At 42.9% G+C, this 11,239-nt stretch overlaps 1 protein-coding gene across 1 annotated transcript; it reads right to left on the reverse strand.

The window, feature by feature from the left end:
- Positions 1–4,781: 4,781 nt before the first annotated feature.
- Positions 4,782–5,960, reverse strand: PGAP4 (post-GPI attachment to proteins GalNAc transferase 4; the record flags this gene model as incomplete). The annotated part of the gene is made up of 1 exon (XM_079548088.1): positions 4,782–5,960. One exon carries the CDS (start codon positions 5,958–5,960, stop codon positions 4,782–4,784), a length of 1,179 nt encoding a protein of 392 aa, XP_079404214.1.
- Positions 5,961–11,239: the final 5,279 nt, after the last annotated feature.

An 11,239-nucleotide genomic window follows, 5' to 3' on the forward strand; every position in this document is an offset into this window, starting at 1 on the left:
AATGTTCACAGCCATTTCTATTCTGGGGACAGCAAATGGGGATACAACTTCAAATCAGACTGCCAGTGGTGACATTTCTGGGCTGTGCAAAATAACTGTTACGGGTCTTTTGCTGGTGTTGTATAGGACAGGAAGATAAATGCAGTAATGGCACTGGTTTCTGTGCCTTTCTGCTGATGTTTTGCTTTTAAAAAGAAAGTTAAGTAAATAACTTGCTGCTAGACTGGAACACTTATCTGTTAATTACCACTTTATCTAAGCAGTGCAGTTGCAAAAAAGCACATTTAGGTGCTACATGCTAATGTTAGCATTAAGTTTGCAAAATACAAACTACAGCAGATGTCCGAAGTGGTCTCATTTGTTGAAAATACCATTGTAATTGTGTTTTCCATAGTGCAGGGAGAACACTGCACATTATGGCAGAAACTATAAAAGCAAATAGACACTGAAGAATTCATATTTGGCCAGAGAGTCACCAACAGTGCAAGACAATACAACATTATTTTTTTCATCAATACTTAATATCGGAAGTAGTTATGCAGCTGGGAATGTGGCATTTATAGCTTGCCACACAGGATGAGGTCTTGGAAATGGACTGGTTTTGCTGTCTTTTTGCCTGTAGGTGCACAGATCAACTGGCCAGTCAGGAGAATTCTCTCAAAGCATGACCTGTCATGGCAGAAGGTAGTGTGGGGAAATTAAGGTACTCTAGCAACTGACACACATGGAGAAGCACATTCAACAGACACGTAATGCTATACGCATTATTGGCAGGTATACTGAGGATTATTGGAACCATATTTTCGACCCTAACACCTGGTGAATTTGGATATAACATCTATAAAGCTGGTGTGGAGACCTTAAGAGTCCCTTTCTAAATCTGTACTACCCGAGGATTCAGTGGCAATTCATGCAGATGAAAAAAGTGATCAGAGAAGTATCTTCAGTCAAGTTTAGTAATGAAGGAGATGGATCTGCCAGTCAGGAAAACTAACTAACTAATAGTGACACAAAGACAAAAGAGCCAACAGTTTTGATACAAATGCAGTTTATTTATTTATTTATTTTTAAGAAAACTTGCTTGTAAATATCTTCAGGAAAAAAAAAAAAAAAAAGTCCTGTATTTTAAACAGAAGCACCTTGTGTCCAGACAAATTGCTGTTGAAATAACCAGTCTGGCCATTTGCAGCTCATCACGACTGAGAAAGTCTTTAGCCTTCTCCCTTCAAATGCAGTATTTTCTCACTAAGATAGTGATACCTGTTTTGGTTAGAAAAACCTCTTGGGCTTCTATTCTGATAGAGTCCTATCAATTTGTACTTTGTTTTTTTGCAGGAATCATGCTTTTCTACTTATGTTGGATGTGCTTTGGAAACAGAGGTAGTTTTTTGTTTAATTGAATAATTTTCCCTGAATTTTGAGTCCTGCTGTCTGTCCCATGAAGCAGGAATCCTCCAGTGCAAGCAATAATTGCTGCATTGAAAAACAGTCCTGAACTACTGAGGATGAACCAACATCCAACAAAATCCATATTATTTCAAAAATGTTTGGTCTGATTTTTTGAATGTGAGTCAGAACAACCTCAAGGCTGTGCTCAAGGAGATGTTTGATCTTACATAGCCTAAGATATGACAACTCAGCTGCACTTTCCTTATGTGGAAGAGAAATAAAAGACTTCGATGTTTGAAAATGCACTTGTAACCCAAACTGTGGAATAAAATCCTGCAGGAATTTGGAATTAACTGTAAACTGTAACCTTTTTTTTTTTTTTTTTTTTTTTTCCCTTCCAAAGATGAAGAAGTATGGTTCTTCAAATTGTCATTTCTTTTACAACATGTAGCACAAAAAAAAAAAAAAAAAAAAAAAAAGTCATTTTCAGAGTTCCAAAGCACAGAATATATGCTTGTCTGTGATGTTACAACATCATGATGGGCACTAAGTACCTGAATAACTCGGGAAAGGCTCCCAGCTGGCTCAGTGAAAGAACCACCTCCATTGTAAAGGTGAATAGGGCACTTAAGTGGCTTATCAGGAACTCTTTCACTCGCAGGTTGAAGTTGTTGCCCCTTCAAATGCTGTTTGCTGTTTTCTCCTAGCCAAACTCCCTTGGCTGTTGCTCTGTAAGTGGCATTCTAGTTTTAGAGGGATGCCTGAAGTTCATGTTCTCAGTTTTCAGATATAAAGCTTAGTCAAATTACTGACTACTGGAACAACTGAGTAATACAGGGCAAAATAAAAGGAAAATAACATGGAGACAAACTGATACATAATTTCCCACATCAAAACATTTATTGACTCCATATAGTTGGTTGCATTCTTATCTAAAATTTCTTAATTCCTTTTCCTTCTTTCATTTTTTCTTTATCCCACTTATTATAGAAGTATAGAGCCATAGAATCATGAAGGTTGGAAAAGACCTCCAAGATTTATCAACCTGTCACCAATATTTCCCACTAAACCACATCCCTCAGTACAACATGTAAATATTTCTTGAACACCACCAGGGACAGTGACTCGACCAACACTTTTGGCTGCCTGTTCCAGCACCTGATCACTCTTCTGGAGAAAAATTTTTTCCTAATATCCAAATTATAGCTTACAGTGAGATTTTCACTGCAAGCATGAGTGAACCCTCATGAAAATAACAGGATGTTGTTCTGGATTTGTACAGTACAAAGCTGAAAAAAAAAGAGTGAAGAGAAAGCATACCACACTGAAACATTCATAGCTGAAGAAACATAAGCAAACAAGTTGTACTTGCAGGTGCAGGCACTTAGTGGAATAAATAGAAAGTGACACTCACATCCTGCCATCTTACCTTGTTATCATAAAGCCCAAGAATAGGCTTGCCCACCTGCCACTTGTGGTTCTGTGTGACCATTTTGATATCTTTGGGGTTTTCGGCAGCTAAGAATGAACGTAAGAGTTCTGCCTGTGCAATCTTTTCTGTGTCCTCTGGCAGAAGAGGTGTTTGGCCTTTGGAATGATATGGAATCCACAAGCAAGCTTTATTCACATCTGATTTCCAAAGAAGATATCAAAGTGTCCTAGCTGATCTACTAAGCAAGCAAAGTTCATCTGTCTGAGCCTGCACTGATCCAAGCTGTGAAGCCATTTCTAATTGGCTAACCTATGTTGAGCATGTGTACCTTGTGTTCAGTACCCACTATGGACACAACACAGCTGGAGGTCTGCAAATGATTCACCTCTCAAGATTTTTATGCCTTTTCCACCTACAGCCAAACTTGTTAAAAGCTGAAGGCTTAAATCACCTGGTAGAGACTGAGAAAAGAAAAATTCAAAGTGGAGTTCTTTCTTTGGCAAGAATAAAGGAATAAACAACCCTCCGTAAACAAAACTCAATGAAAATGCTGTTGGTTAATTGGTTAATTCTGAAGTTAGGAAGCTGGTTTCAAGTATTGCTCAAGCAAACTCCACCTAAATGTGAACTTGATTCAAAGCCCACAGAAGTCCAAGAGGGCTTTTCTTCAGTTACGTTTTGGTGACAGTCTTGATATTATATGGTATCTTTGTTATCCCCATGGTTTTATATTTAACTGTGCTCACAGCTAAGGTACAAAGTACCTATTCCAAATGCCTGACAAACAGAACAGGTTAAGTTAATGGGTCAGCAGAGGAGTGGCACTTTGATGTGTTGCTTCTTTATATGACAGCTAGCTTAGTTTCTTATGGCCTCTTTGCCTGCTGCCAGGAGCAGTGAGTGGACCACTTCGACAGAGCTGTAAGTTACAGTTCCAAAATGAAATAAGGAACCCCACACTGTGGCAGCACCTGATGTAATCTTCCCTTTGCTTCTGTGCTGATTGGAAGTCAAGGTAAATTCCTGTTGAATGTCCAAGTCCAATCAGCAACTGATAAAAGCTCTTAACAACCTAGATCCTCTACAAGTAGTTGTGATACCAACCAACATGGTAGTAATTATGTATTGTTTATAATTTCTGGAAATGCATCTATGAAATTGTGTATTTGTGATGTGGCTGTGAGCACCAGTGGCTGTTATTCTGCTTTCCTATTCCTATCTTCTGACCTGACCTTTAACAAAGCAGCAGAGACAAGTTTCCAATGACCTCTGCTCTGAGGAAAAGGACAGGAAAGAGTATAGGTACAGAGAGGATCTGTAAGGAGAGATAGTAAGAAATAATTAAATTATTAGCAGAATTTGCAGAACCTGCATGATTTTCCAGGGAAAGTTCTTATTACATCTATGCTGCTTTTGAAAGATGTGCTTAGAACCACAACTTTGAAAAAGTCAGACATCAGATCTTAGTGAGGATGGGCAAATAAGAGCCCTTTCTCCTCACTAGCTTAAATTAGACACATTCACTTTGTCCAGCATTGCTTCTTCCCTAGGCTGGGAATTCTGTAATGAATGCAAAGGAGAGTAGGCAGTACAGCTGTTTGTAATGGTGTGAGATCTTTTCATTGATCATGGTGAAAGAGAGTACTTGACCCACATCCTAATCTGAAAGCCTCCACTTCCTATTCATATAGCATGATTGAATCATTAAGGTTGGCAAGACCATTGAGATCATCCTGTCCAAGCCATACATGCTGAACAGTGATTAGTTCAAAATACGGATTAGGATCTGCATGTACATAAGCTTCATTTCTTGAGAAACTTGTTTTTCAAGTGTTGTTCTCTGTCCACTTGGAGGCAGGAGATATTTGGTGCGAGTGGCAGGGTGTTCAGCATTTGAGATTGTGGTGTCAGCTCAGTGACAAGGTTTTCAGGGCTTTGTGTCTGGAAAGGCATGAAGACATCACAGCAGTTTCGGGTTGTCGTTTAGCCGAAGGCTGGAATACATCCCCACATGCCGGACCAGGTTGGGTTCCACCACGTAGGCATTCTCCCCCTTCGTGCGCAGCAGTGAGTAGAGGGCAATGTCCTTAGCAAAACCCTGGCGACACTGCAACCCCTTCAAGTAACCTAAGACACGATGGGCAGAAGAAGCAGAGAACAGCATGGCAGGTGTGCAGCACTCTGTGACCGGCACAACGTTATACAGCACAGGGGCCAGCCGGCGCAGCTCCAGCAGGTAGTGCCGTCCCACCAGCTCTGACAGTGCCATGCTATAGGCAGCAAAGAACAAGATGATGGGCCAATTCAGGCTCGGGCGCCCAGCTGCCCAGGAGTACACACAGTTCAGCACAGGCCCCAGAAACATTCCCAAACCCAGCCACTCGAGGATTCGCATGGGCTCAGGATTGACATACTGCTGAAGCCTCTCAGGATGGTAAAGTTTGAAGTAGAGTGCATCTCTGAGGTATGGTTTGGAGAATCGGGCTAAGAAGAGGTGCTGCAAGACAGAGAATATCTCTTCTTCTGGCACAGCATCATCTTCCACTACCAGGACATATTCTGGGTTATATGCCAAGAGCGACTGCTCAAGGCAGAAGACATAGTCCTGCTTCTCCTTCTCAAAGTGGTTCACTCTAGGGTCAGGGTCCTCCCCAGTTTTGTCACGACTGACCATAGGAAAGAAGCTGCTCAGCAGCTTGACATCCTGATGATGACTGGGGTCAGGCTCCACGTTACAGACGAGGACACGGTGGCTCTGGCAATTTGTCCCACATTGCTGGAGGAGGCGGTGGAAACGGGATGCCACCTGCAAGACATAGTGGAAATCATCCCGCCTCTGCACAGTGATAATGGTGACCAGCAGCAAGGGCCGAAAGGTTTCACTGTTGGAGATATTTGGTATCTGCAGCTTCTCAAAATAATGGAGGGCAGCCTGACCCTCCTGCCGGTTCTGACTCAAGAACTCCTGGCTCATGGGATTCAGGTGCCAGTGCCGCAAATAAAAATAAGAGTAGAGGAGTCGGTGGCAAATCAAAGGAGCCAGCACACCAAATGTCACTACAGTCAAAGTGAGAAAGTGGATGAAAGGACTGGACCAGCGGCACCACCTCCCGTAGAACTGCCAGGCATAGTGTAACATAGCTGCTGCAGGAGGGCACTCCTACCTCAGGGCACCCAGTGCCTTCCGTCCTTCACTTCCACTGCATCTTCTCTGGGTCTCAAGATACCATTGCATTGGTGGCTGCCAAAGTTTGTCCACACCTGGAGAGGAAGAAGAATGATTGTTAATGAAACAGGAACTATCAGAATGGGAACACCATGATTTGAGGAAACGGAAAGCTGAGAGTAGGCACCAAGTAAGCCAAAAGAGAAGGCTGCTGAGGGGTCCACTGCAACGGGGGCATCACTGTCACAGGACCATGAAGGAAGATGAGCAGAATGCTGTTGATGCCTTTTCAGCACATAGAAGCTCTGATTTGAGTTAGCTAAGATTTTACTGTGTTTGTTACTGTACTTGAAATGCAAAACAAACAAGCAATGTGAGTGCAGAAGTGTGGAGAAATAAATCTTTCTGTTACAAGCACAGGAATTTCTGTTAATAGCAGAGATGCAGCTATTTGGCCACAGTGGCATAATATTTGGGTTGTGACCAAGAACCAAAGCCAGATCTCTGGTATTGTTGCCTAGCACATATTTGAAAGACAAACTTCTACCTCTGTGGAGTGACACATGCTTCCCTTCTGTTGCTTGTACACTTCCAAAAGCCTGCAGGTGTTTATACTTTACACCAGAGAGTGTGAAGCGAGATAGCAAAAACACCAATTCACTTTTCTAGAGGCACGTGTACACTAGGTGTAATGTGTCTCACTGTCAGATATCTCTTTCTTTCTAGACCCTGTGAAATACACAGCAGCAGTGGAATTAGCAAGATACAATTGAGCCATTTACTCACATTTATAATGTTAGAGGTTATGCCTTTAATTTTAATCTCAGACATTTCTATATATTTATATACATGTATACACGTGCTCTAAGCAAGCACTCACCTTCACAGAAATGAGATTTTGCCATATCCAGCTTTCCTGTTCTGCTTCTCTGGGCTGCTATGGACACCAATTCTTGTTGGTAGCTTTCACCAAACTAGGGCATGTAGGCTGTTTATATTCTTTCATGGCAGCAATTTCCCTTTATAACCTACTGTTTGACTTTCCTTTCTACTTGCTATTCCCTGTCCTTGTGAACTGAGCTATTCATGTCCTCCATCTGACTGAATCAGTGGAGAATTTCTCCCATTTTTAACCTCTTTGCTAAGTTTGCCTTTGCTAAGTTCTAACCAGAGAATGCTGTTCCCAGCCCTTTTTCCTTCTCTGTACTGTTGCTTGAAGTGTCCTGAGGAATGCTGTGTGGATAGGAAGCAACCAGTGCTACAGTGTTTCATTTTGTCTCAGAAGAGCCACTTGGAAAAAATGACTCAGAGAAAACAGTGAGCAGGGTCTAAATCCAAGACAGTTTCAGAACTGTCTTCACCACTCTATCACATATTTGCTACATTTACTATTATGGGAACTGCTTCCTATTTCCCTGTGGCATCTGATGACCTTGTATGAAGGGTCTTTTACTAAGATGAATGGAAAGTTCATGAGAGTTGCTCCAAATCTTTCTTAGAGAACAGATCCTTTATGCTGTGACAGCTCAAACAGTCTGGGATAGACCTGTGAACCAGTGCTGTGCTATTCTAACGACTCACAAAAATACAAGATTTCAAAGATTTTGCGTAAACAGAGATAACAAACTGGCACACTGATGCATGAGAATTCGCACTGTGTTCCCATAGCTTTCTTTTATTATTTTTTTTCCTTATTGCACAACCTTGTTTCACAGACACTATTGCATCAGTGACCTTGTAAAGGCTTTGAAGGTGATGGCTGCATTTCAACCACCAGATCGAAGCCACTGAGGTTCACAGTATGAAGACCTGAAATTCATCAGATGTAAAGATCTCACCTTTGAACACACTCATTCATCCAAAACTCAGGGCTTTCCCTCTTCTCATTTTCTGCGAACCAGTCACAAACACAGTGGGAACACACAAATGTGCAATCATTCTACAACTCCCAACTCACAATGGTGTACTTATGAGCCTCTTTGTGAAGTGAGCAGGACTGTTGTTGCTGTGATTGAATCACGCTCCCACTGTGAAAGTGAGGAAAACAATGGGAAAATACAAGGAGCTGAGGAAGAGCTAGAAGGTAGATTAATCCCCAGGTAGTAAGAAACCAACTTTTATCTGCAGCTAGCTATGATGGAGTTCTGAGCTGCAAGCATCGTGAGGCCACAGCAAGCTCTGCAAGTCCTGGGTTATCCATTCAAGAATTAATAACCTTCACCAAAATGCTGACCGGTGAGCAGTGGGAACCACTTCTGCGGTACAGCAGTGGAGAGGCCGACGCTAGTGCACAGCCTCACTGCAGGAATCACAGCCTCACTGCAGGAATCACAGCCTCCCGGCTCCCGCAGCCCCGGCAGTACCAGCCGGATTCCGGCTGCGGGCGTGTGCCATGGCTCCCCTGCGGGGCTCCGCGCTCACAGCACCGTGCCGTCCCTGGCCCTTTGGGAGCTCAAAATTGAGCACGCTGCAAATTGGCCAGCGTTTCTGGCTTAGCCTGGCTGCCGTGCTGAATGCTAGCTCACTGCCAGAGGAAAAGGCTGCTTTTTCTGGGTACCAGAAGAACCACGGAGCCTAACAACGGCTGTATCAAGGGAGGTTCCATAGTCACTGTCTCTGGAGGCGTTACAGAAATGCGTGCATGTGGCTCTGAGGGACACAGCTCAGTGGGCATGGTGGAGGTGCACTGATGGTTGTAATTGGTGATCTTAGGGGTCTTTTCCAGCCTAAACCATTATGAGAATTTTAGGAAAGGTGGGGGACATTTGCCACCTCTCCACTTTATGTCTCTTAGCACTGAGAACCAAGAGCTCTTGCTTTTACAGAGATAAAAATTGATCTCACAAGCAGAACTTGAGAGCAGAGCTTCTCACTGGGCTGTTTTCAAGACATCAGGATTGTTCTGGCCTTACTGAAGCTATTCTGTTTTCAGAAGCTGTTGGTAATGTAGCAACAATTTGTTTTTCTCCCATCTTGGAGATTCTATTCTCTTCTGAGTATTTATTCACCATTTCTGACTGTGAAGTTTAAGGTGAAAAGAATGAATCAGAGTTGAATTTTATAGTATTTTAAAAGGCAATTGCATGAATCATGGATAATAACTACTTATCAGTCACCTCATAACTAGCAGTGGAGACCATTTCGACCGCAGCTCTATGCAGAACTGAGCAATTGCTTAGACATGCTTGGAAGCCGTGTGAGTACAATACAAAGCTTCGTCTTTTTTCTTTACTTAGATCTTGGTGCAGATTCCCTCTGGGAACACCTGGACCATATCCAAATCCACATCTCTGTCTTCATTAGCCTCTAATTAATTGGCTGAGTTGCACTGATTAGGATAAAGTTACCTCTGCATACATTGAGGAAAAGCAGAAAAATACATAACTTCCTTTCTGAGATGCAGAATACTGTCACCTGTGCTAGGGCTTTAAAGCTGATTTTCTGTCTGCTCCCAACTCCTCTGCAGAGAGGTGTTCTGAGGGCAAGTATTCCTGGCGCAAAGCCTCTCACGTGTCATCGCTGCCAGATTCTAGGAGGCTCCTGGACTGCTGACTCAAGAGAGGCATCTCCATCCTCCACTGCCTCGTTCATAATGAGGCACAGAGGCCATAAGGTCTTCACTGTGTGAAACAGAGATGGGCTCTTGGAGAATCTTGGATGGGCTTCTTTGGAAGGCATGCTGTGACAGCAAAGAGCCTCCGTGGTGTCAGCAGATGTGTTCACACCAAACTGTAAGTTTGACTTTTTGTTCTTCCTGCATTAGCATCCCAAGTTTAAACCTGGAGCAGAAAAGCACCACTGCCCCCCAACTTGGCTTTGTACATCCAAGCTGCAGCCTCAGGACCAGGTCTCTGTCCAGACTGACTTCCTCTGGAGGAGACAAGAGCTTTGTCCTGAAGGTGGTGGTGGTGGTGGTAGTGCATCAGTCCTTCTGGAGCCTGAGGGAAGCTGATTCAAGCATCGCAAAGTTGTTAAGAAACACAGAAATATCATTCTGTTTCATACATGCGTGCTGCCAGCTCACTGTTCTGTAGAGTGAGGTTTCCACCATGATGGGTACAGTTGGACCAGATGGCCAGCTTTTCTCATTTACATGGTACAACAATTCCTTTCCTGTTTTCTGACAATTTTGAGCAAGTGAGATTCCAGATAATGTTTCCACAATGTACTCAGGCTTACAATGAAAACAGCAGCATCATGTAGAAGGCAAGTGCTTGCACATCTGACCATTACATTTACATATAACAGTAGGAGTTAGGCTCCCTAGGAAAGAAAAATCATCCTGACATTCAGAATGTTAATGGAAGGAGCTCAGCGGTTATTCTTAGACTATACTTTATTAACAGGTACAAATACATCTCCCACAGCTTCTGTTTCAAGCACTGCTTATGACAGCTGCCATTATTTTGTTTCTAGGCAAACCTGGAACCAGATAGTGCCAATAGTTGGCCAGATTCACTCATGGCCAGTAGAGCACACAGTCAAATTCATAATGAAGCAGCCATTTGCTATGGTAGTCGCTAAAGGACCTGTTTGCTCTTGTTTCCTGTGACATCATGGATGTCAAATAAACCAGGCTGTTTTGTTACAGTTTCTCTGAAAAAGCTCAGGGCTATGGCAAGGACCATGGTTGTCACTGATGCACAGGATTTCTCAGTTCTTCCAGGTTTGATGATCTATGTACCAAAGGCATAATATTGCTATGGTGTAACAGGTTGGTGATAGCTAGAACTGTAAGAGAGGTGGCTGGGGAAGTAAAGAAGGTTTTGACATGGTGTCCTGTGGCAGTTACATGTGGTAAGAGGCAGAAATCTAGGGAGCAGCAGGCTGTTTTCACCTGCCATTCCTCAACTTTTCCTGACAAAGGAGTTAGCATTTAAGCATTTCTAAAAGAATGACAATACACAGATATACAGAATCATACAGTCATAGACTCATTAAAGTTGGAAAAGACCTTTAAGATCACCAAGTCCAACCACCAGCCCATCACAACCATGCCCACTAACCTATATCCCCAGATGTCACATCGCCAGGGTTCTCAAACACCTCAGGGGACGGTGACTCCACCACATTCCTGTACAGCCTGTTCAGAAAGCAGCGGTTTATAACCCTGTTAGGAAAACCCAAAAACTGTAGAATTCCATCTTGAATGCATTCCGATAGGTAAGCTTATTCTTCTCCTCAAACTACAGTTAACAAATCATTCATGAATCCTTGGAAATCCAGGGACCACGGTTTAGAAGGTACTGAAC

The sequence above is a fragment of the Tetrao urogallus genome (assembly GCF_951394365.1).
Source record: "Tetrao urogallus genome assembly, chromosome: Z".
NCBI classification, from domain to species: Eukaryota; Metazoa; Chordata; class Aves; order Galliformes; family Phasianidae; genus Tetrao; species Tetrao urogallus.